The sequence below is a fragment of the Manis pentadactyla genome, chromosome 9 (assembly GCF_030020395.1).
Source record: "Manis pentadactyla isolate mManPen7 chromosome 9, mManPen7.hap1, whole genome shotgun sequence".
NCBI lineage: Eukaryota > Metazoa > Chordata > Mammalia > Pholidota > Manidae > Manis > Manis pentadactyla.
This window is the reverse complement of record NC_080027.1, coordinates 10,662,547-10,688,282: the sequence shown is the minus strand read 5'-3', so window position 1 is coordinate 10,688,282 and position 25,736 is coordinate 10,662,547. Positions and strand designations below refer to the sequence as shown.

General features: G+C 56.5%; 1 protein-coding gene across 4 annotated transcripts; it reads left to right on the top strand.

Annotated features, from left to right (window-relative positions):
* The first annotated feature begins 748 nt into the window (after positions 1-748).
* Positions 749-25,441, top strand: PTDSS2 (phosphatidylserine synthase 2). Of its 4 annotated transcripts, none has more exons than XM_057506769.1 (13): positions 749-1,011; positions 7,248-7,363; positions 13,934-14,016; positions 17,771-17,838; positions 22,473-22,607; positions 23,013-23,063; positions 23,323-23,436; positions 23,537-23,655; positions 24,048-24,162; positions 24,230-24,375; positions 24,458-24,643; positions 24,772-24,886; positions 25,118-25,441. In XM_057506769.1, the coding sequence occupies exons 7-13, from the start codon at positions 23,329-23,331 to the stop codon at positions 25,223-25,225; spliced, it is 897 nt and encodes a 298-aa protein (XP_057362752.1). In that variant the 5' UTR covers positions 749-1,011; positions 7,248-7,363; positions 13,934-14,016; positions 17,771-17,838; positions 22,473-22,607; positions 23,013-23,063; positions 23,323-23,328; the 3' UTR covers positions 25,226-25,441. The 4 variants fall into 4 exon arrangements, with proteins under 4 accessions (XP_057362752.1, XP_057362753.1, XP_057362754.1 ...); XM_057506771.1 differs by having other exon boundaries at positions 830-1,011; positions 7,248-7,349; XM_057506770.1 differs by lacking the exons at positions 13,934-14,016; positions 17,771-17,838 and having other exon boundaries at positions 7,248-7,349.
* Positions 25,442-25,736: the final 295 nt, after the last annotated feature.

The following is a 25,736-nucleotide window of genomic DNA, read 5'->3' as shown; positions in this document are numbered from 1 at the left end:
GTCTGTCCACACAGTGGAAAATCATTTGACCTTACAGAGGAATGAGGTTCGACACACACTACAACAGGTGAATCTCCAAAATGCTATGCTAAGTGATAGAAGCCAGTCACAAAGGACCACATAGTGTGTGATCCGTTTATACAAATGTCCAGAATAGGCATATCCTTGGAGACAAAGATTAGTGGTCACCAAAGGCTGGAAAGGGGCATGCCGCGTGACTGCTAAAGGGTACTGGTTTCTTTCCAGGCCGTGGAAGTGAGGACGCTCGTACAGCTCTGTGGATATTCCGAAAATCACTCTAGATGGTGAACTGGTGGCATGGGAATGCTCTGCAAAGCCGTTACTCATATAAACGCGCGTTCACACGCTTGCTTCTGCAGTGCTCCCGCCTCCCGGCCCGCCCACCGATTGCAAAGAGTCTCGGCCCCTGACACCACGTGGAGCCTCACAGAAGGCCGGGGACAACTGCCCCAGCAGGTGCGCCCACTCCCACTGCAGGCCATGGCCCCCTCCACTTGGGGTCCGAGGCGGCACTCCTCTTCCCTCGTGGGCCGCCTCCGGTTACCTAGCAACCTCGTGGTATCCCAGCGAGCACTGCTTCCGAGCAGAGGCGTCGTGGACTACGAAGCCCAGCATGCCCCGCGACGCAGGCGCACGGACTACGAGTCCCATAGTGCACCGTCCGCTCCCCTCCTCATCGCCCCCGCCCCTGCTCTCCCGAGACCCCGCCGAGCTAGCGCCGCGACCACTTCCCAGCGCTCCCCGCGCTGTGCGCGGCGCCTCGCGAACGTGGGGTCAAGGCGCGGGGCGGAGCGGCCGGGAAGGCGCCATGCGAAGGGGCGAGCGCAGGGGCGCTGGGGGGCCGCGGCCGGGGTCTCCGGTACCCGCGGGCAAAGCTGCGCTGGAGGAGCCGCCAGACGGCGCGCCCGCGGGCCGAGCGGCCGGGCCGGGTGCGGGCCGCCGCAGCACCGAGTCCGAGGTCTACGACGACGGCACCAACACTTTCTTTTGGTGAGGCGGCCGCGGCGGGGGGCGGGCAGCGGGCGGGGTGGCCCCGGGGTCTCGTCCCGCGGCGGGTGCGCGCAGAGGGGCCGTGGAGGCGCCCCCGACTTCCTGCCCAGGTCCAGTCCCCTGGTCCCCGCATGGGCGCCTGACTGCGCGCCGGGGTCGAGTGGGCGTCTGCCGAGCGAAGGCTCCGCTCTGGCCCCTCGCTGGGCAGCTCTTCGACCCCCGCACCGCGCAGTGCGGCCAAGCTTCGGGGCCAGCCTGCCCCCGCAGCCTGCCTTAATGGGGTCTGGAGGTAGCAGCCCCAGGAGAGTTCTTGCCCCAGGGCCTCCGTTGCAAGAGCTCGTGCTCTGGCGTGTCGCCCCTGTTTGACGCCTCGGGGCGTGTGGGTTCGGGAACCACCCCGGACCGACAGACTCCAGGCGCGGCTCCTGCGTCCATGGCTCTGTGCCCTTGGGCTGGCTTTCGCCTTCCCGAGCTTCTCTTCATCTGTTAGCGAGACAAACCTGTACACTGAAAGCAACCTAATGAGAGAGGGTTGGCTTTGCCTTGCTGGCTGCTCTGTTGCCGCCCAGCTGAACCAACAGTGCCGGCGTCGGAGTCCTGTGGGAGGTCCTGGGGGCACAGGTGAAGTAGAGGGGGCCTCGGTCCCACCAAAGCTCCCGGGAGAGACAGACGTGCGGTGCCAGCTGCCAGGGGAGGGCGACGTGAAAGCCGCCTCTTGTGAATCGAGGTGTGGATCCTCAAAGAAGGTCTGACCCGAACCAGAGAGCCCAATGGGAGTCATCGGGCGTTTCGGGGGAAGGTGGAAGCCTCAGGGGATGGGGCTGCTCGGTGTCCTGGTTTGTATCAGACCCAGGAGGAACACGGAAGGTGGCCGCGGTTGGGGGAGGCCAGCCGGCATCTAGGCCAAGTCGGGGGTCTTCACTGTGGGTGTTAGTGGCTGGCTGCTTTGGGGGGCAAGTAGCCGGTGGGAGGAGAGGGATAGGGTGCTCATCAGTGGGGTGTGTGTCCAGAGCTAGTGACCCCAGCACAGTGGACCCTGCTGGACATGCTGTGTGGACCATGCTGGGGGACTGGGGGTTTCACACTGCAGTGGGGGTGGGGGTGGGGGTACACTCCCTTTCACACTGCCACAGGAGGGCACCTGCCTTGCCAAGGTTTCAGCCCTGGGCAAGTTCAGTATGGATTCAATGTGACCAGAGAAATGACAGTAGAACGTTCCTGGGGTGAAAGGGTTATACCCAACTTTATTTCCATGGTGGCAGGTCAATCGCTAGAATCCTGTTCACTCAGTGAGTCTGCATGCAGCAAGCCTGTCTCTGCCTCTAGGCCTCTCTACCTGCACAGCCATCCCAGTCTCTGTCCTCAGCGCTGCCACCACTTCAGCCTCTGCTCTGCTCTCCTGCAGCCTTGCAGCCCTGCCATCATGTTGGCCAAAGCACTGGGAAGAGCTCTTTATATAGAGTCAATAACGATGCATTGCCCACAGGTGTGTAGTGAGCTAGCCAACCAGGGCCAGGTAAGAATTCTGGCCACAGGAACCTTCACTTTATCCCCAGTACTGTCCTCACAGCCCAGCATGACAACTGGAGACTCAGGTCCTGGGCTAACTTTCCTTGTTTCCCATTCATTCAGCACATATTTGGGGGCACCTACTGGGTGCTAGTTCAGTTCTAGGGGACACAGCAGAGAACTAAAACAGGAAGCCTGGGTTCTAGTAGGAGCCTGGAATTTCAGAAGTCACAGATGTGCTGGTTACAGGTGCTGAGTGTGACTGCTCACCTGGTGCGATTTCTTCCACAGTGCAGACCTGTGGCCCTCGGGGTCCCTGCCCAGGTGCTTGGTCAGTGGGAATGGGATGCAACACTGCTGCGGCTGAGCTTACCTTTGAGGAGGGCTGACGGGGCCAGGAAGCTTTCCAGGAAGGAAGTGTCATGAGGCCTCCCTTGTGGGCCTCCTGGGTGGGTGTGACCCCCCACCCCCCCGTGCAATGAGGTGTGTGCAGGTTCCCGCTGCTTCCTGGGCCTCCCCCTCACCTGTGCAGGGGAAGGGAGCGCTGTGCTTCCTCATGGTAGGTAACATGCCTGCGTGGCAGGGGTCACATCCTCTACCTGCAGAGCATGGCTACTTACCTTCTTCTGTGTCTCCCTTCACCAACCTGCTGTGTTGGGATTTAAAAACTCTTATTTTGTGTTGTAGAATTTTAATTATGGTACCGAAAAATTAAGGTAAAGACTGAATGTGTATGTTTGTTGGAATGACGTTACATTCTAAATTACTCAGAGGAACTTTTCCATGACCCCAAACCTTGTTTTTAGGGTTTTTGTTTCCAAAGGTTGGGCTTCTTTGGGGGCCACTGACTCCGGTATTGGGGGGCCATGTGTGAGGATTTTGAGTTTCTTTGTTACTGTAGGTTGCCATCCATAGATCATTCTGTTTCTATGGGAATTGATTGCCTTCCTTGTTATCTGTGGTGCATGCCGCAGCTCTCGAAATCTAAACCCTTGTTATCTCTACCCCCTCATTGCCTGGCGCCAGGGATGACTTGTCCCAGCGACCTGGAGGCTATTATATTCCTGGAGTAAAACATGTTAATCATTGTGTCTAGAAACTTGTTAACTCACTCAAGAATGTGATGCCTGATCAGTAAATATGAGAGGTGCCTTTCCAGCACCACTCTTGAGCTGGTGTGCCTTGAGTCCCCTGGCTGGCCCACTCAGGTCTTCGATATCTCATCGCGTCGCCTCCTTTGTGGGTCGGAGACAGGGAGACGGGGAGGAGGCCGACAGTTACAGCTTATCAGCCATAAGGATGGAATTAAGAGTCAGGTTTTGCCTGAGGCCAAGGAAGGGGGTGTGAGGATGGCTGGGGTCTGTGATGGCAAGGATATGGTCACTCCTGCCGGTTGTGGTGGTCTGCGTTGGGGAATGTCCACAGCCCCAGACTCAAAGGAGCGGCGTGTGGAGGGAAGGTGGCGAATGGCCACTGCAGGTTTCTTGGCCAGCTCCGCAGTCCGAGGAGGAGGAGGATTGTAACTCCCGAGAATGCTTGTATGCTTGTGTATGATGACACCGAGCCTTTGGCGAGCACCCTTAGGGACTCCTGGATCTGCTGTCAGCACATTTCACAGTACCAGTGAAAGTATGTGGGAGGGCCTAGGTGCCTCAGGCCTTTTTCAGTCATTGTGGGTTAGGGGTTTAACAGCTTTGTCCACATCTGGAAAACATGACTCTCTGGCTGATGTCCTTTTGGTCAGCAGGCCGGGAGGGTCAGTGTCATGGCCCCAGGAGTCCCTTGCACACGGTGGGCAGGGCATCTGGTCTTGACCTTTTCCAGCTGAGGCATCGTTGTGTACACCTCCGTGTTTTCTCTGCTTGGCTCAGCAGGCCTGTCTTCCTGCTCACACGCACAGTGAGCATGGTCACCTGTAGAGAGGGACCAACAGTGGGTATTTTCCACTTGCTGTGTCAGGAAGCCCTCCCCCTTGCTGAGTGACTGGAGTCTCAGGATTTCTGGCACTCTTGTCCTGTCTGGATCACAGGACCCATACCTTCCCCAGAGTTACCTGTCAGCCGCTAAACCAAAACAGGCATATGTCTTCCTAGACACCAGGGAGGTGGAACAAGGGGCCACTGCCAGCGCTGACATCTGGCGGACAAAGTGGTCTGCCCGCAGAGCCTCCCGTGCTGTCCTTGGGGCCCTGCTTCCTTCCAGATGGGCTGAGTTCAAGACAAGGGAGTGTTTGTGTTTCCCCAAACTTTTAAGGTAATATGTTTATTTTCAACACCAAGTTTGCAAGTTACTACTTCTAATTTTAAAGATGGGAAAACCGAAAGATGAAGGTAGTTGCACAAGATCACAAATCTAGCAAGTGGCAAAGCTGGTACTAAGCGCCATGCTTTCTCCACCGCGCCACCTTGCCTCTCAGGGAAAACATCAAAACAGGAAACTAATTGAAAAATCAGAGGGAAGCACGGGCCACAGAGCACGGGCCTGGGGACGGGGGTTACTGAATTCTGTCTCTCCAGTGCAGAAACTTTCTTCACCATCATTAGCTGCCTGTGAAAAGTGCCCTGTAAAGGGTGGGGCCCTTCTTGTACACATGCTATTTTATCTTAGTAGCGGCGGTTAGGTCCACATCTGTGTGTCTGTCCTTATAAACAGGGCTGATAATCTTCTCAGTCGGAGTGCCCACATAGCATGTTGGAAAGTGCTCAGAGCTACAGGTGACGTGCCTCTTAGACTTACTACTGGTCAACAACGTAAATTTGTAAAGTGACTTTTAAAACATTTCTATCAGAAAGAAAACTTTATTGTTTTCTTTTTCTTTTTTTTTTAACCTTTTGGCCCCCTTCACCCATTTCTCCTACCCTGACCTCTACAGCCATCAGTCTGTTCTCTGTATCTATATATGTTGTTTCTTTTTATATTCTGCATAAAAGTGAGACCACACAGTATTGTCTTTAGCTTATTTCACTTAGCACAGTGCCCTCTAGGTCCATCTCTGTTGTTGCAAATGGCAGGATTTCCTTCTTTTTTATGGCTGAGTAATATTCCACTCTGTACATGTATCTCATCTTTATCTGTTCATCTGTTGATGGCTACTCAGGTTGCTTCCATGTCTTGGCTGTTGAAAATAATGCTGCAGTGAACCCCGGGGGTGCAGATGTCTTTTTTTTCTTCTTTTGATATCATTAACATACAATCACATGAGCAACATTGTGGTTACTAGATACCCCCCATTATCAAGTCCCCACCACATACCCCAGTCACTGTCCATCAGCATAGTAAGATGCTATAGAGTCACTTCTTGTCTTCTCTGTGTTATACCCCCTTCCCCATGCCCCCTCTACATAGGTGTGCTAATCGTAATGCCCCTTGTTCCCTTTATCCCTCCCTTTCCACCCACCTTCCCCAGTCTCTTTCCCTTTGGTAACTACTAGTCCATTCTTGGGTTCTGTGAGTCTGCTGCTATTTTGTTCCTTTAGTTTTTTCTTTGTTCTTATCATTTGGTACTTGTCTTTCTCTGCCTGGCTTATTTCACTGAGCATAATACCCTCTAGCTCCATCCATGTTGTTGCAAATGGTAGGATCTGTTTTTTTCTTATGGCTGAGTAATATCCCATTGTGTATATGTACCACATCTTCTTTATCCATTCATCTACTGATGGACACTTAGGTTGCTTCCATTTCTTGGCTATTTGAAATAGTGCTGCGATAAACATAGGGGTATGTATGTCTTCTTCAAACTGGTTCAGCCCATGTGTTTTTGATTATGTCTGTGGGATTCTGAGCATTGCTCTAGGGGCACCATGAACATTCCTGAGCCTTCACGCCCCAGGGTCACTGCTCTGCCACGTAAGCCCATGCTGCCCCGGCTGGCCTGCCCTCGGCTGGAGTGGTCCCCAGACAGCGTCGCGATGGTGTCAGCAGCTGAATGTGTTTCATGGTGCTTCAGGGTGACGAGGACGAGCTTACTTAACCGGACACCTGGGTCCTGTCGCTCTGTCTTTACTCTGGGCAGCACGCCTCCTGGCTCATTTCCCCTTTGAGCATCTGTTTTAGAGCAGGTCTGCTGGCTGCAAAGCTCACATTCCTTCACCTGAGAATGTGTAGTTAACTCTCATGGCTGAAGGATGTTTCTGCTGGATACAATCTTTGGGGCTGGAAGCATCCTCATTGGAGATGTAGAAACAGGCCGAGGGGTTATGCTGCCCCTTCAAGGATCAGTGCTCATCTGTGTCTGGAACTGGGTCTGTGGCCCCCTTTGCAGGCACTTGTTAAAATGAAGGGGGCCAGGTGCCCATCTGACATGAGGCAGCCTGCATTCTTGTCTCAGTGGTGGGGCACGTCCCTGACCGGGGAGCCCCCATCAGGGCTTTAGAGCTGTGCCCAAGCCATGGCACCTCGGGGTGCGCACCCTTCCTGCTCGGGGTCCTGCTGCCTCCTCCCCAGTCCTCATCTCCCAGCGGCCATCCTTGCGCATCCCTCAGATGTGGGGTTTCAGCATAGTCCTGCTCAGTGAGCGGTGCCACTCTGTGCAACAGACCTGCTGTGGGTGCCAGCAGAGGGATGCGCCCCCGTCCCCCAAGCAGCAGCCTGGAGCACTCCGGCCTGCCCAGCCTGAGCCTCAGCTGGCATGTCGGAGTGGCAGATGGGCCTGGCTTTCTCCTTTGACTGTGGGCCACGTGTGTGCTGGCGTGCCCCTGCCTTGACATGGCCTCTGTATCTGGTTTCAGGCGAGCCCACACCTTAACCGTGCTCTTCATTCTCACCTGTGTGCTTGGCTATGTGACTCTGCTGGAGGAGACGCCCCGGGACACGGCCTACAACACCAAGAGGTGACCGGGCCCCAGTAGGTGGCGCGGGTGTGCTTGGGCACGGGCCATTGCTGTAGGTGGGCTGGCCAGGTCAGGGGTCTGGCATCCCTCGGGCCGCTGGGCTCCCACCTCGCTGTGTGCATGCCTGGTGCACCTCCCAGGGCTGCCCCGGGCAGGAGCACTCAGCTGCTCCCCCTCCTGTCCTCGGGGCCCCTGAGGGTACCGTCCCAGTGTGCTTTGCTGCAGCCGCAATGGGTGAGCCTGAGGTGGTGGCTGCAGGTTCTGAGGTGGGGACAGTCTCCCCGCATCCAGCAAGCTGTGCTCCAGTGCCACCTGAGTGTCCAAAGCTTGACTCATGCACCATCTACCCTGAGGCCGTGTCGGACCCCACAGGGCAAGGGCTTCATCCCACTGGAGATGCCAGTCGGGGTTGTCGCTGCGCTTCTGACCAACCAGCTATAAACCTGAGGTTCCCACAACCCTCTCCTTCGGTTCGATTAGAGCGGCTCACAGAATCCAGAGAACATTTCACTCACTAGATCACTAGTTTATTATAAAGGGATACAACTCAGGAACAGCCAGACGGAAGAGACACACAGGGCAGGGTGTGTGGGGAGGCCTGGAGCCCCCGTGCCCTCTCTGCCTCCACTGCCCCCAGATCTCCAGGTGTGCACCAACTGGAAGCTCTCTGACGCCCTCTCCTTCTGGGTCTCTATGGAGGCTTCCTTTCGTGCGCGTGACTGAGTCATTGGCCTGCAGCTGATCCAACCACCAGCCCCTCTTCAACTTCCTGGAGGTTGTAAGGTGAAGCAGAAAGTTCCTACCCTCTAAGTTCAGGGGTGGTTCTCCTGGCAACCAGCCCCCATCCTTAGGCGGGGTCCAAAAGCCCCCTCATTAACATAACAAAAGACACCTGCCGGCTCTCAGTACTTGGGAGGTTACAGGGCTTTAGGAGCTCTTCTGAAAAGAAGTGGGGGAGCAAACGCATTCTCTTTACTTCGTTCTTCTACACTCTTAACATTTTGTAAAAACTGTAAACTGGCTTTAAGACATCAGATGACTGTCTGGAGGACAAGCCCTTTCTGCGGGTCAGGATGTGGGTGGACTGTTTTCAGGACCGTCTGCAAACAGACTAGCCCACAGGTTTGTGTCCTTTGCTTGACGCGTGGCTTCCGAGGCCAGTGTCAGTGTGTGAGGAGGGCCAGCAGCCGCTGGAGCTCACCCCTCCTCCAGGTCCTGGACTCCTCCAGCTCCCCCAATCCGCTTTTCTCTGTTGGGACGGCTGGAGGAGTCCAGGCAGGGGTCTGGAGGCTGGTACCAGGGCAGAGGCAGAGCAGAGGGAGGCCCTGGAGGTCTGGCTGTGCCAGGGCACGCTGGTCAGCGTCGGTCGGTGGGGCTGGGACTGGGCACCCTTCGCCACTGGAGCCAGCCCTTGTTTTTGCCAAGCAGGTGCCCTGACTTCTGCCTGGGTGTGATGTGAACCCCTTCCTTGCTCCACAAGTGTCAGCAGCCCGTTAGGACACCACGTGGCTTCCGGCCTCCCCCAGCTTGTCTCTGTTGCAGCCAGGACGTTTCTGGCTGGGAACGGCTGCCAGGGGCTCTGGGCTCAGGGCTCTGCTCCCTGGAGGAGCACGTGTTGACCTCACCTGGAAGATGCCCTGCCTCCTAGCCCCACGTGCTGAGTTGTCCCCCACGTCTCCAGCACTGGCTCCCGGTGGGCCTTGTGGGCCAACCTCTTCCAAGTCCTGGGTGTCAGTCCCCAGTCTGAGACCTGTCCATACAGGCACTGCCCGTTGCTTGACGCCTCCCTGCTGCCCGTTTTTGGCCATCCTGTCAGCTCTGCTTGACTGCACCGCAGGCCTGTCACCAGTGGGGCAGGCTGGCGGGGGTGCCCCCAGTGTGAGAGGCTGGGGTGATGAGCCGCAAAGGTGCCACCCGCCAGCAGCAGAGATGCCTGCCTCCAGGCCCCGTGCAGGCTCACTGTTAGGGGCCTGGGAGTCGGCAGTGCGGGTGGGAGGGGGTAGTTTGAGGGCTCTCAGGCATCCTCTGCTCTCAAGTTCTGTTCTTGGGACTGGACGTCCTCTTTGCTTGCAGTCTCTGCCCTCCCAGCACGGAAGGAGTCCCATGGTTCTGCCAGAATCTCTCCCTCTCCTCCTGGAAGCCACCACCTTCCCAAGCATGTCTGTGGCTCCCCCGCTTCCTTGGGGACATTCACGTGGGTACACGGGCTCATCGGCGCTGAGTCCGTTCCTCACCCGCTCGACCTCCGCCACTGTTCCCCCAGGGCCTTGAGGAAGCTTTTATTTTCATTACGTGAGAGCTTTATATGAAACCTAACCCTGGGCTTAGGTTTCATATACAGAAAATACTTTCTAAAGGTTATTTTCAAAAAAATTAATATTTAGGAAATATAAATGTAGGAAATTTGTCCTTACACTGTCAATTTTGGCTTGTGTATCATTGTCATTTTTATGGATCTAACAAGTTCTGTCACTTTGGAGCAGTAGGTTTTGTTGAAGTCTACTGTACTGATGTGTCATTTAACGTACACTCTACAGTTGACACTTGAACAACAAGAGCACAGGTTTGAACTGTGTGAGTCTGCTCACACATGGATTTTTTTCAGTAAACATATTGGAAAATATTTTGGAGATTTGCAACAATTTGAAAAGCATGTTGTTTCCTAGCTTGCTTTGTTGTGAGAATACCGCATGTGGTAACTGTAATGCACACAATGCCCGGTAGTTGACAGTAGTTTCTGCGGCTTCTGGGCAGCAGGTTACACATGGATGTTGGACTGTGTGAGAGGTCAGCGCCCCGACCCCTGTTCAGGGGCTGTCTGTAATTGGTGTGTACAGCTCTGTGAGTGTCCACAAATGCACGTGTCCAGTGGAGGTGTGTGCTGAGTTCCCTCTGAGCCCTGCCATCAGGCCTCCACCCCACTGGCCCGGGCCTGCTGACCTGTCGCCCTTGCCGGTTGTGAATTCTGTGCACACAGGGTCACCCTCATGCACCCTTGTGTCTGGCCTCTTGCAGCACTTGATGGTTTTGTAAAATCCGTGTTGTGTCTCTGCTGGTAGTGGTTCTGGTCATTGCTGGGCAGTGTTCTCCTGTGGACCCCACAGTGCATTGATGCGTTTGTCTGTTGGTGACATTTAGGACATTTGCTGTATATATAAATAATGCAAATCTATAAACAATGCATACAGAATGTAAATATTTTATGCTTTTTCTAACACAAAAAACAATACGTTCTCAATACGGAAGCAGAACAAAGCCAGAGGACCGACTGACCTGGCCGCAGGGTAGATGGAGCTCAGTAAACAGACGCACACGTACAGGGCGATCGCACGGAGCAGAGCACTCTCTTCAGCAGATTGTACCGAGCAGCTGGGCATCTACATGCAGAAGGTGGATTACCACAGACCCTACACTTTTCACAGCGATTAATTAAACATGGGTTATAGACCCAAATGTGAAATACAAAACTATAAATTCCTTGAAGAAAACATGGAAAACCTGGTGACCTTGGTTTGGGTGATGACTTTTTAAATCCAACAGCAAAAACAATTCAAGCATGAAAGAAAAAAAACGGCTAAGTTGGACTCAGTTAAAATTAAAAACTTCTGCTCTACAAAGCACACTGTTAAGACAGTGAAAAGATAAGGAAATATTTGCAAAATACACATTTGGTAAAGGACTTGATTCAAAATGCACAAAGAACTCTTAAAGCTCAATAATAAGAAAACAACACAAGCAAAAACTGGCAAAAGATCTGAAACCAGACCCCTTAGCAAAGATACTCAAATGACAGATGGGCACATGAAAGAGGCTTGGCACCACTTGTCACCAGGAAAATGCAAATTAAAAATGAGTTGCCAATGCACAGCTATTGGAACAGCTGAAACACCAGACACTGCCACATGCTGATGAGGACGTGGCACAGCGGGGGCCCTGTGCCGGTGGGACAGCAGTGTGGTGCGGCCTCTGAACAGCAGCTTGACATCTTTCAGAACTAGACACGTCGTGGTACAGCAGCCACACACCTGGGTGTTCATCCGAGTGGGTTGAGAACTGTGTCCACACAGAAACCTGCACCCAGATGTTTATAACGACTTTATTCATAACTGCTGAAATTTGGAAGCACCCAAGGTGTAAATGATGGATAAATGAACTCGGGTACATCCAGAGAGAATATTAAGCAGTAAAACAGAATGCACTATCAGGCTACTACTGAATAACAAAAACTCAGTGGAGGAAATCCAGAGATCAGACTGGTGTTAGTCAGAGACTCATGAGTCAGGCAGCTCCCATCTAGCACCAGAAAGGAGCTCCCTGAGCTACGGGAAAGGGAGAGGTTTTCACAGGTAGAGAGGAGTACTAGCAAAGTGCAGAGGTTCAGGCGAGGTCGCCCTCCAAGGGGACGGAAGGCTGTGGGGCGGTCAGCTCACCAGTGCTGACCAGGTGACCCAGGCTGACCGGTTAGAGGTCATGTTCCTGCACGGATGCGGCTGCAGCTGCAGTGAGGTGAACTAGAAAGTGTTGGTTTGCTGACCTGGAATTAGTGCTGTGGCTCCACTTGGAGCCTGCTGCCCCCTTTTCACGCCCTGCAGCCGTGGTGGTGTCCTACGTGTGTACCACTGAGAGAAGGCTGCTAGCTGCTCAGTTCTGACTGCCGTCTGGCAAAAGTACAGCTTTTCACTGGGGAAAGAACCAGTGGTTTCCAGGGCAATGGGGAGGAGGGCATGGGGTTTAAGGGTGCTGAGTGTGTGCTCTCTGTACAACACACGTGGTGTTTGGGGTGAGTGTACGACCCTGTGCATCTGTGAGAACCCATGGAACTCCACAACAGAGTGATCCTGATGTGTGAAGACCAAAGGAGTGTCGGCTGGGAGGCGGGACCCAGGAAGGAGCACAGACGCGGCCAGACTCCCTGCGCCGCGAATGCGGAGAGCGGAGGCGGGAGCTGGCCTGGTGGCCCTGCAGTGAGCAGGGCCCCTAAGGTTCTGGCACAGCAGTGGCTGTGTGGGCGCTGACCTCGGTGAGCTGCTTCTCGCTGGGTGCTGGCCAGTGCTTCTGATCCCACTGTGCCCAATCTGGGCCTGAAGTTAAGGATGTAGGTGGGGATGCTGGGAGTCACACTTCTCACGGCTGGGTGGGGTGCCGCATACTAACACAGGGAGGGACTGGAACGGTCAGTGTTGTGGATTAGAGAGTCAGAATCGTGTTTAACTTAACATCCATACAGGTCGATACGCCTAAGTACTCATGAGTTTGTGTATATGCCCTAAGGACCCACGTGTCTCCATGCTGTGCCGGCTAAGAGCGTCTGGTGGCCATGAAACCCTGGTGGCAAGGAGCACCCCAGGGCCCAGACTGTGGTTCCTAAGATTGTTCCCCATAAAGGCACTGGGTCCTTGGAGAAATGGCTGACCCCAAGGCTGCAGCAGGAAGTACCCAAGGTGGGCCTGGAGCGTCTCCTGGCACCAGGAAAGAAGTGCTCAGAATAAACAAAACCCCACATGGTGGTTTTGTGTCAGAGCGACCCAGGGGCCAAAGGACAGCTCACCAAGGGCCACAGAGGGGCATTTCGAGCACCACTGGCAGTAAAGTCCTGAGTCCCTTCCAGTAGAGAGAGGTGAGGGAGGAGACTGTCCCCATGCAGGGGAACCCCAGTGAGATGGCAGGGCAGGGCCTTCTCAGCCCTTGGGAAGGGGAGGGGCTGGGGACCCTGTGGTCCTCTGGCATTCCTGCCAGTGCTTTTCATATGTGCACTGACACCGTGTGCCTCCTGTAGCCCAGAGGCTGGGTTGGACCAGAAACACGAGTGTCCCCTGGAGGTGCTGTGCCTGCACTGCCAGGGAGGAGTCTGCACTCTGCATGGTGGCAGCATGCTGCCCTGGTGGCCAGATGCTCTTCCCAGCCACACGCAAGGCAGCAGGGTCTCAGCCCCACTCCTGGTCGTGGTGCGGGGCTGGGCAGGAGCGCGGAGGGCTGCCGTGTGAGGTTCACCCCTTGGCTCTGTGCGGGCATGTGCTCGCTACTCTGTGTCCTCACGCTGGCTGAGTGTATGGAGGCCCAGCCTCCTGTCTGTCTCGAGTCAGCGCCCCATGGGAGTGTGACAGTCACCAATGGGAGAACAGTGGCCCTGCACCCTCAGACCCTGGATGGCTGGGCAAACAGCCACTCTGGGCTGTCACCTTGCTCTTCCTGTCCTGGGCAGGCACATCTGTGTTTCATGCATGGCATAGTTCCAGTCTTAACGTTGTCTTGGCATTACTGTTGGGATAGGGTGAGCTGGCCTCAGGACAGAAGAGCCTTCTGGAAACACCTGTCGGGGGCCTTGCCTGGTTGGTTCCCCACCCTGCAAGGGTATCATGTGGGCAGCAGGGGTGTTTGGTGGAGGGCAGGTGAGTAACGTGCAGCCCAGTGCAGGGTCTGCTCCCTGCTGCCCGGGGTGGCATGGCCTCCGGGCAGTCAGCATGGGGTCAGCCAGCCTCCTTCCGACCTGGCCACCAGGTCTGCTGACCGCAGTGGGTGTCCTGGGCCCCTCCCTGCCCACCTCCACTTCGCACACTGAGGGACTGTTTGTTCTTCATTTGCAGAGGTATTGTGGCCAGTATTTTGGTTTTCTTATGTTTTGGAGTCACACAAGCTAAAGACGGGCCATTTTCCAGACCTCATCCAGGTAACTTTGCATTTCTTTCTCCGTGTGTGCCCGCGTGGCAGTGCTGTTCCGAGTGGTCGCTCTGGGCGTATGCTGCTGGGTGTGAGTGTCCCACCACCTGGCCGCTGGGTGGCCACCGCTGGCTCTTGTCAACCTGCAGGGCCGGGGCCGGGTTCCAGGATCGCCCTCAAACCCTCTCCCCACGGCCCCTGTCCATCTTGCTGCCCCTTGCTCTGCAGCCCACAGCCCTTCTCCTGCCTTATCCACCGCCTCTAGGTCTGGGGTTCTTCCTGTGGGTCAGGGGTTCCACGGGGTTAGCGTGGACTTGGGCTGGCATCGCCAACTCTCCCACCCCCTGAGTTATGGGGGTCCTAACCACCCCCTGGTGTTGGAGAGCTGAGAGCATCCCTGGCTGCCCAGCCCAGCCCACCTGTGAGTCCCACCCAGGGCCAGGCTTCAGCCTCACCAAGGAGTGGCCTCTGGGCCAGGGATGGGCAGTTTTCCTGAGCGTCTCGATGTAGTAACAGGTTTCTTTTTTGTCTCAATAGGGGTGTGTATCTATTATAGAAAAATTGGGAAATAATAAAATATATTTTTAAATATAAATAAAAACTACTCACAAAGAACAATCCCTCTTCAGTCTGAATGTGCTTGTACACATGAGCTCTGAGCACGGGGCTGCTGTGTGGGGTCATCACGTACACACACGCACACATGGCCCCACTGTGGGGGGGTCTGTCTTGTGCGCTCATCACATCAGGGTCCCAGCACATCCCTGGTGATTTATTTGCTGGCAGCTGGGTCTTCCATGGCTGCCGCTCCAACTGTGGCCCAACCACACTGCAGTCTAACCCTCCCGTGTCACTGCACGTCAGGGGTTGTGGTGGGGCTTCGCACATTTGTGCACATGCACATCTGGTACCCATCGAGGAGTCCTGGGGGCGGGAGTAGCACTGAAGGGGGTGAGCATTTAGGGCCTGTGATGGGGACTGCTGCCCGGGGCACAGTGGGCTGCCCCCATGTGCCCCCATGGGCAGTGGCGGGCAGACCCCGGCCTGGGCCACAGGACCCTCTCCACCTGTGATCGTCAGGCAGCCCCACCTTGCCTCCATTGGGCTTGGACTGTTGACCTGAGCGGTGGCTTAAAAGCCTCCAGAATCTCGGCAAAGAGCCCGGTACATCCAAGTGCTGCCTGGATTGATCTGGAAGGAATAGGTGAAGAGAAATCCACTGACACTTGTCAGCAGTGGATGGCACAGGAGCCCCTTGGGTGCTAGGCTCGGCTGTGTGCTGCCCAGCGGGCCGCCCAGGCCAGACCTGCTGCAGGCAGCTGCTTGCCTGACTCCTGGGACAGCCTGGGCTCCAGTCTTGTGTCACCTGGCAAGATGGGATCTAGCTCGCCACTTCCACTGGGCTTGCTCTGAGCGTGAGCATAAGCCTTCCCTGGGTGGTGGTGGGAGGGTGCGCCTGGTGTGCTTTCCCTGCTCTTTCCCCTGCCCTATTTTGCATAAACTCCAGTGTCCTTGCCAATCTTTGATTTAAGGAACGAGCACCTTCTTCTTGGGTCTTGTTAACTTAGCGGTTGGCAGGCAGTCCTCAGCCTTCTCGGATCATAGGGCAGCACCCTCAGAGGAGCCACGACAGGGTCTTCTGGCTCCAAGTGGAGGTGCTCCGGGGCCCCGCTGCCTCTGTCTCCCTCAGGACAGAAGGAGGCTCAGGGCCCACAGGCCACGCAGTTGCTTCATTTGGCAACCTGAATTGGTCTCAGTGGGACTGGCCCGTGGAAAAGGTCTTTCTGTCATGGATGTATTTGGACCTGTGGCTTCCACTGAATGTTACCAGTGTGGTTGAGAGGCCAGATTTGATGTTTAGGAAGAGAATTAGAGTGTTGGGGGTAGGGACTGAGTTGGGGGGCCGGCTGGAGGCGTCTGTGGGGTTGTCCCGGGGAGACGGAGCAAAGGGGGCCCTTTGGGCCCTGGGGAGTGCGGGCGAGGTGGCTGCCTTGATGTGGGCAGTGAGGGGCCTCCTCCAAGGGCGCATGGGACGTGGAGAGAGACTGGTTCATTCCAGACGTGGTCCCAGCGGCAGGACGTTCCCAAAGGAGTGTGCTCCCGAGGGCGCCTGCGGCCGTGCATGAAATGCCCTGGGATTCTCCACAGCCCTACAGCTGCTGTCATGGGAGAGTTTCCCAGGCCCTCCCACCCCCGTGTTCCTGGACCCCCAAAGTCCAGGTTCTTGAGTTTCAGCGTTGGAGAAATGAATACTGAGCTTGAGAGGAAGCAAGCAGGCTGTGTTCATGAGAGGCAGCTCCTGCAGTCAGGGGTCATGGGAGGAGTCGGGCGTGTGTAAGGCCTGTGAAGGTGTGTCGGGGCGAGGGCTCTGGGAGAGTCCTGGGACCTCATCTGGCCTGGAGAACGGAATGTCCTTATCTGTGGCTTCAAGGGGGCTCCAGGCAAAATTCCTGAAACTCAGAAAGGTCTGGTTAGAGGGCAACATGGAGCTGAGGTTTGACTTACCTTGTTTCAAAATGGAGTTAGACTTACTTAGAGCCTCTAACACCAGGGCACAGAGAACCCCTGGTCACCTCGACTGTGCGTGCACCCTACCTCCTAAGTGGAGCGGGCCCGCCACCCACCCACTGCCTCTCTGACGCCCGCCCGAAGCAGGGTCATGAGCAGGAGGCCCGGCCAAGATGCGCTTGTGAGTCTCTGGAACACCCATGGCCCAGCTGGGGTCTCCCGGGCAAGGTCTCTCAAATGTCTGTGAGCACCACCTTGTTGATGGTGGACTCGGTTTGTGAAGCAGACTGGTGGGTTTTAGCAGACATTAACAAAGGGCAAGTAGGTAGGTTAGGCTTTTATTAAACAGCACTGTCAAGACCCTAGAAGGTAAAAGCTGTCTTTGCGTCTTAGAATAGCTCTAGACTTTAACCTCCTGTCTCTCTCCCGCATGTGTTAGCTGCAGGAGAGCAGGCGGCAGGACATCCCGGCTAGTGAGAGGAGTCGGAGGGGACAAGCCCCTTCCCTCAGCTGTGTGGGCCCCAGCACCTATGACATCAGTGTGTAAGCGTGTGGAACACTAAGTCTAGGTCATAGAGGACGTGTATGTAGTGTGAAACGATGGCCACAGTAGGTCAGTTAGCACTTTAGTCATGCACGTAATTAAAATTCTCTTTGTGGTGGGAACGTCCAGGGTCTGCTCCTGTAATGGCTGGCAGCGTAGAACACGGCAGGGTATCCCTGTTCCCCACGGGGACGAGCTCTTTGTGGCCAGATCAGGTTCATCCCAGGACTCGGGTGTTCAGCCTGAGGGGGGATGCTGTTCCCAGTACGTAACACTGAAGGAAGGAGTTAATTGCCTTAATTGCAGAATAAAACCTTACACCTGTGTAAAAACCTAGCACACTAGAATTAAAAGATTTCCTTACTGTGCTGTGGCCATCAAAAACCTGCCCGCGTGTCTGATGATGGTCAGGAGCATCGCTAGTACATGCGGGACAAGGGTGTTTGCTGCTGTCCTGGGCCCCTGGGCCATATCAGGGCTGCCTGGGCCCCTGGGCCCCCGGGCCTCCTGGGCCTCAAGGCCACATCAGGGTCTCCTGGCCTCCTGAGCTGTGGCTGAGACAAGGGAAAGAAATCAAAAGACTCAAGGGCTGGAATGGAGGGGCGGGGAGGCACTAGGGAGGCGCTGTGTGCCCCAGCCTAGCCAGGCCTTCTGGAGGTGGGGGGACGCCACGCAGGGCAGGCCCCTGATCCGTGTGCTCTTGTCACTGCAGCCTACTGGAGGTTTTGGCTCTGTGTTAGTGTGGTCTACGAGCTGTTTCTCATCTTCATACTCTTCCAGGTAAGTGGGTTTTCTTGGTTGGATGAACTGGGAATTCGGGTGGTGACGTGGCCCTGGGCAAGTGAAGGAAGTGAGGCTGGACCCACAGAGATGCGATCAGTTGTGGGAAGACCGTAACGGTGGCACTTCTGCAGTCTGTTCTGAGTGTGGAGCACGGTGTGGGCCCTGCCCTTTGGCCTCCCAGCTGGGCCTGCCAGGGCTGAGTGGACTCCAGTTTGCAGGTGCCCTGAGCTGAGCAGGGGCCAAACCCCGGGGAGAGCAGCATTGCGATCCCACATGGGCACACAAGTGTGTGAGCTGGACTGGGCCAGGCGTGCACGGACTCGTTCTGTGGCCACCAGCCGGGCTCCTGTGCTCTTTCTCCTCCTTGCACTGCCCAGCAGCAAGGTTGGGGTGGGGGCTGGGAACGTGTCTCTTTAACAGGTCTGGGCTCAGGATTTGTTCACACTAAGGTCTGTTGTGTTGATGCTCCTGTTCTGCTTAATTTAAGGAGCACACATTTTGGTGGTGTTTAGTTTACTAAGTACTCCTGCTCACAGACTCCAACCTGTCAGCGTGTGACTGGGCCAGTCACCCGTGCGCGGTGAAACTCCTTCACCTAGGGAGCTGCACTGTCCCGTCTGTTCACACCTGTGTGGGCGCCTTCGTCAGCTGGCAGCCACCCGCCAACATCTGCACCGCAGCTCATGCGCTGGCGTGGGTGCTGCAACTCGCCCTCCCTGAGCGGTGGCTCCCGCCATGCCACTGCGCTGTGCTTACCGCCTGCAGGTGCTGGTGGTGTTGGGGTGTTTGCGGTCCAGCTGTCTGAGCAGCTGCCCTGAGTAGCTTGGGACCCGGGCCTCCATCCCTAGGGAGTGCAGGCGGGTGTGCCCACGTTGCAGCTGCCTCATGCCACTGCCAGCACTTGGGCATTTTGGCGCCAGCGCAGGTGTGGAAGGAGGAGTGCCGTGGCTTAGTGTGCTTTCAGAACAGCCAGCGATGCTGACCAGCTCCCCAGCCACGATGATGAGCCATGCGATTGTCCTTCCTGGTGAAGTTTCCTTCCTTACCTTTCTTAAAAATCAGTTGGTTTGTTTTCATCGTGTTGAGTGTGACAGCTTTTTAAACCGCCCCAACATGAGGCCCCTGCTGGGTGTGTATTTTCTCCAGGCCTGTAGCTTGTCCGTCACTCTTGAACAGCAGCTTTCGTTATTTCTTTTATGTCATGTCTCAGATTTCTTTGTCTCACACCAGGTTATTAAGATTTTCTCCTAAAATCTCTTGGTTTTATATCTTACATTTAGACATCTCATCTGTCTTGAGTTTTTAACATTTTGACTTAATTATAGACTCACAGGATGTAGAGTCATGGGGGTCCCTGTGCCCCACACCCCACTCTCTGCGGTGACAGTTTACCTAAGGGGCAGTGACACAGAGCTTATCACACTCACCAGCTTTGCATGCACACATGCTTGTGTTAGGATTTTGAGTAGTTTTTAGTCATTTATTTTTATTATAGTGTATTTAATCAGAATTTTTTGAATTACAGTAAAATACTCATAGCATAAAACTCACTACCTTAGCCACGTCTCAGCGCACACTCAGCGGCATTAGGCATGTTCACGCAGTCTACAGCCATCCCCACCACCTCCAGAGCTTTCCCCCCAAACACCCCCCCCTCCCCAGCCTGGGCGCCCCCACCCACTCCCTGTGCCCATGGATATGGCGGCTCCTGGCCCTCCTGGGAGGGGGTCATGCAGCATCTGTCCCTTGTGTCTGGCTCATTTCACTGAGCACAGTGTCCTCAGGTCCCCAACGCTGCAGTGGAGCCAGATTCACTCCCTTTAAGGCTGAGTGACAGCCCGCTTTGGACAGACACATTTGTTTACCTGTTCATGGGTGGACCCCCAGGGCGACCTCACCATTTGCTGCTGTGACTCATGCTGTTGTGTGGTTGCGAAGTGCCTGCACTAAGCTCTGCCCTCAGTTCCCTGGGTGTGTGCCCAGAGGGGCCTTGCCGGGTCAGGTGGCAGCTCTGTTTTCCGAGGAACCTTCCCGCTGCTTTCCGCAGTGGCTGTGTCTCGTGTTCCTGCCAGCCGCACACAGGGGTCTCCGGTTTTTCCACATCCTACACAAATAACACTTGCTTTTCTGTTTGTTCTGTTTTTTTGTTTGGCTCTTAGCCATTCTAATGGCACCACCTGGTAATAAGGTGGCATCCTGTGTGGGTTTGATGTGCCTTCCCTGGTGGCTGGCAAGGTTGAGTACCTTTTCATGTATTTATTGACCATTTGTGTATTTTCTAGGGAGACCAGCTTTTGTTTTGAATGATTTTTATGGTCAATATTTCATTTTATTTATTTGAAATAACTTTTATTTAAAAAACAGATTTACAAAATTGGAAGCTAGTACCGAGAGTCCTCAAAGCCTGCCCCACACCTTTGGGACCTCCTTACACTGATGTGGCCCATTCGTGACGGAGCCCATCATGAGTCATTCTAGAGTCCAGGTTTCTCCAGACGCTCTCAGTTTTTCCCTAATGTCCCTTCTCTGCCCTAGGGTCCCCTCCAGACCCAACAGGACACTCAGCGGTCACGTGTCCCGAGCAATTCCGGCTGACAGTCCTCAGATGTCCCATCAGGGTGACCTGGGCAGGTGTTGAGTGGAACGTCCCTCGCATGGGATTCGAAGTAGGGACAGGGGTCTGCTTGTTCCTCCTTTTCAGGATGGTTTTGACACGTGTGGGTCCCCTGAGCATCGTGTTCCAGGGCCGCCTTCTCTGTCTGCCATGGAGCTGTCCCCAATGCCTGGACACAGGTGTTCCTGTTAATTTACATCTTTAATTTCTCCGAGCAGCACGTAGTCCTCAGGACGCGCGGTCCGTGGTTCCTCTGCTAAACTTACTCTGAAGGACTTTGTTCTCCATGCTGTCAACCTCCTTTCTGGTCTGCTCGGCTCTACCGTACAGAAATACGACTCCCCTATGTCTGTCTGTCCTGCAGCCTAGCCGATGTTCCAGGGGCTCTGTTCTTCTGCCGGTGTCCTGAGGCTTCTGTGTGCGGGGTGTGTCCTCTGCGGTTTGCTGATTCCTTTCCAGCCGGGCCCTTGTTTCCCTTTTCTTGCCTTCCTGCTCCGGCTGGGACCTCCGGCTGAGGGTGGGTGGCCTCACTGTGTCCCTGACCTCGCCGGGCTCCTGCCGTCACTGAGGTTGGCCCCTCATCTAGGAGGAGGTGCCACTCTTTCTGACTGTTGAGTGTATTTAGGAAGAGGTGTTAGGTTGTGCTAAATGCTTTTTCTGCATAATGATCAGGTGGGTTTTCCCTTCATTAATACGACATTGATTTGCTTTCTTATTTTGAGTCAACTCTGCGTTCCTGGAATAAATCCTACTTAGGTGTGCTGTATATAACCTTTTAAGTACTGCTGGGTTCAGTTTCCTAGTATCTGGCTGAGAATTTTTTGCCTTCTTATTCATACGAGGGCTTGGCCTTTGATTTTCCTGTCATGTCCTTTTCTGGCTTTGGCATCAGGGCGACTTGGGACTTGGCAGGTGATTTTCTCATGATGTGACAGGGGTGGGGTCCACTTGGCCCACGTAGCTCATCCCAGCTGAGGCGTGTCTGGGAGGTTTGGGAGGGCATCCCTTTGCACAGCCTGCGGGAAAGGTGCAGAGGAAAGCCCCCCTTGGCGGGGGCCTCCCCAGAAACTGCATGGAAGTCCACACAGGAGGCTTGTCTTGCGTCAGCGAGCACCCATGCGACCCACCCCTCCCACCGCCTGGCTGCTGCTCTCCCAAGGCAGGGCTGTGACTTGGCCTTCACTGCAGCGGGCTCACGGTTGTGGTCCCAGGCTGTCTTTCCTGGGGCCCACCCTGCCCGTGGCCATCGCTCCCGGGGACTGGCCAGGTCCCCTGACAGCAGCAGTGCCCTTGGGTCTGCTCCTCGGTTCTGCTACCCAGGTGGTCCCAGTTGTTGATGTCACTGAGGGTCCCTTCCAAAGGCCCCAGGCCAGGGATGGGGTTGCCTTGCGTTGTGTGGTGGCCTTGCTTGTGTGACACGGTACAGGTCTGAGTGTCTGTCACCTGCCCGCTGGCCTGACTGTGTCGTGTCAGCCGGCCTCACCCCCTCCCTGCTTGGCCCATTGGCTGGCACTCAGGGCAGGAGTGTGGGGACAGTGACTGGGGGCTCTTCCCTGTGGACTGGGCTCAGCTGGTGACTGCAGGGGCCGCTGCCTCTGCCAGGGCACGGTCCCAACACTCCTCCTGCCGAGGCCAGAGCAGCATGGGGAAGGCCCTGCTAACGTTCTGCTCTGAGGGGCCTGGGTGGGCCATGACGCTTGCAGGCAGGGGAGGCGGCCAGGCCTGGGGTTCGAGCCCGACCCTGTGCTCAAGCTGCCACCCCTCCTGAGGGAGCCCCGGGACCCCATGCTGCACAGCACAGTCCTGTGGCAGGTGAGGAGGGTTGCCTCAGACTTGGAGCCCCCGTCTGCCTGGCCCTAAGTTGGGGGCAGCTGTTGAGACAGGCTGCTTGGCCCCAGGGTGGGTGGGGTGTTGTCCACACACCACAGACTCCCATCCACACGTACGGCGCCTTAGCTGGCTTCCTGTGTGGCTGCCCCTGGGGTGTGGCCCACTAACAAGGGCGCTGGCCTTGCAGACCGTCCAGGATGGCCGCCAGTTCCTGAAGTATGTGGACCCCAGGCTGGGGGCCCCACTGCCCGAGAGGGACTACGGGGGAAACTGCCTCATCTATGATGCGGACAACAAGACCGACCCCTTTCACAACATCTGGGTGAGGGTGCCCCCCTGTGGGCACCATGTCACACCCGCAGGGCAGCGTCCCGCGATGGGGATTGTGAGGGCATGCCCCAGAGGTGTGTCTGTAGACCGGATCCCAGCCCGGCTCAGCCCTCCCTTAGAGCAGGGTTGGGGGCCAAGGATGTACAGCCCACTTGTAGGGAGGCCACAGGGGGACCCTCAGCTCGCACAGAGGCGGGCTGTCTAGTTAGATGGGGCACCCTTTCTGCTGGGTGGTTAGGGGTATCGTCTCCATGTGCCCACAACACGTGCTTGAGACCCCACTGCATCCCTGGGGCTGGCAGGCACTGCTGGAGGGGCCCTGGAGCTGGGTGGGGGCTGTCCCAGGGGCAGGTGGGCCCCCCACACCACCTGGACCTGGGTGTCCTGTCTCCCACAGGACAAGCTAGATGGCTTCGTGCCTGCACACTTTCTTGGCTGGTACCTGAAGGTAGGTGGGTGGGCACCTGGTTTTCAGGCGTAAGGTGACCTGTAGCAGTGGGTGCCTGGGTTCCCAGCCATCTGGTCTCTGGGGCCATTCCCCAGCCACAGGCTGATGTTTAGCACTGTCAGAGTGTGGCAGGCAAGGGCCCAGGGGCCACGGCCTGGGGTGCTCCCTGTGGCATCGGGTGGCAGGTGAAGGCAGCAGGGCCGTGGCCCACCTGGCCTCAGGCCCTGCCTCAGGGGCTGACGGGCTGTACGGCCCACAGACCCTGATGATCCGCGAGTGGTGGATGTGTACCATCATCAGCGTCATGTTCGAGTTCCTGGAGTACAGCCTGGAGCACCAGCTGCCCAACTTCAGCGAGTGCTGGTGGGACCACGTAGGTGCTACCCCAGGTCTGCCCTGCGGGGGGGCCGCGGACACAGGGCCCCTCAGGCGGGGCCCATGGGCACCCACCTCCCGTCTTCTCCCGCCCCCAGTGGATCATGGACGTGCTCATCTGCAACGGGCTGGGCATCTACTGCGGCATGAAGACCCTCGAGTGGCTGTCCCTGAAGACATACAAGTGGCAGGGCCTCTGGAACATTCCAACCTACAAGTACGTCTTGTAGCCCTGGTTCTGTGGGGTCCTGGATGTCGGTGTGGGGTCTGGAAGAGCCCCTGAGGTCTAGGCCAGGCCTTGCCTTTTGGGAGGCATGCCAGCCAAGGATTCTGCCTCTTGTGGTCTCCACCCGGGGACTGGGTCCAGGCTGCCCAGGAAGCCTGTCCCCGCCTAACCAGCTCCCCTCGGCCACTGACTAGCCACCTCCCTGTGAGTATTGAGGTACCTTGTCATTATCGCTTGGGGATTTTAAACAAAGAAGTGGTTCGGGGAAGGCCTAGGGGTACTGGGATGGGGGTCCTTGGCCACTATGGGGGAGCTCCTTGGGGTGGGAGGAACCCAGGGTTGTGGCACGGGTGCTGCCGGCCAATGGGCTCCCACATTTCCAGGGGCAAGATGAAGAGGATTGCGTTCCAGTTCACACCTTACAGCTGGGTCCGCTTCGAGTGGAAGCCTGCCTCCAGCCTGCGCCGCTGGCTGGCCGTGTGCGGCATCATCCTGGTGGTAAGGCCGGCCCCTGTGTGCGGCCCCCCCGCAGCCCGGCTCATGCCCACTCTCCTCTGTCCCTCAGTTTCTGTTGGCAGAGCTGAACACGTTCTACCTGAAGTTTGTGCTGTGGCTGCCCCCCGAGCACTACCTGGTCCTCCTGCGACTGGTCTTCTTTGTGAACGTGGGTGGCGTGGCCATGCGGGAGATCTACGACTTCATGGATGACCCGTGAGGGCTGCCGGCATGTGGGCAGGGGCCAGAGCCTGTGCCCTCGTGCCCATCCATGACCCTCACCGTGTGTCCCCCACAGGAGGCTGCACAAGAAGCTGGGTCAGCAGGCCTGGCTGGTGGCAGCCATCACAGCCACGGAGCTGCTCATCGTGGTGAAGTATGACCCGCACACGCTCACGCTGTCCCTGCCCTTCTACATCTCCCAGTGCTGGACACTCGGCTCTGTGCTGGTGCTCACGTGGACCGTGTGGCGTTTCTTCCTACGGTGAGCCCTGCTGTCTCCTGGGTGGGCCTGCCTGCTGTCTGCCTTGCCCCCTGGCCTGTGGACCCTCCCTGTGACCTGGAGCTGCCCTATGAAGTCACTGGTGGTGACACAGCCCCTGCTGTCCGCAGGGACATCACCCTGAGGTACAAGGAGACCCGCCGGCAGAAACAGCAGAACCGTGGTGACCAGGGCACAGCTGTGGGCCACATGCATGGGCCCCCACCTGGGCCAGAAGACCCCGAGGTGACTGGGGCCATGCCAGGGCAGGAGACACTGGCTCCGAACTGAGAATGCAGGCCTGCTGCCCCCTCATCCTCCAGGGCGCCCCCCCAGGAGCCTCGCTCCCCTCACTCCTGCGCTTGGGGCAAGGCTTCTGTGGGTGGAGTGCACCCTGTGCCCTTGGTTCCTGAGGCTTCTCTTGCGCTGGCAGTCATGCCTTGGGCTCCCCACAGAGGCCCACCCTCCCTTCTGCAGGTGACCTGGCGCCTGGACAGAGGCTCACGGTGCTGCCTGCTCCAGTCCATGCGCTCCGGGCCACACTGGGCCCTGCTGGCCCCCATCGGCCCCCTAGACCATGTATGAGGGATGATAGCCCTGGGATACTAGACAGCCAGAAGGAGCCCTCGCCTGGCCCAACTGTTGGGGGTTGGAGGTGTCACTGACAGGCCTGAGGGGCATTGAGGCAGGAGCTGGAAGGCCTAGTGCTCCAGGTCAAGGAGGGGCTGCAGGACCTCCGTGGCCTGAGCCGAGGGTCACGTCCATGAGCAAACAGAACAAATAAAGCAACTGAGGACTGCAGCTCTGTGTCCTCGGGGAGCAGGTTCTGGTCGGGGTGGGGACAGATCCCAGCTGTGGAACAAGTACAACTTACCTTGAAAACTTGCAAACAGGCAGAAAAGCGTCTGGATTTCTCTATACAGACCCTAGCCACCCCATGCCCCAGCCCAGGGCAAAGCCCTAGTGCCACTGTAGGGCCACTCTGCCCCTGAAGGACCCTTGGCCTCACAGTGCTTTCATTTCTTAAATTATTTCCTTCTAACTATTTCTTGAGAGAATACCAGCACCCATGGCCCCTCCCGGGAGCACCTCCAGT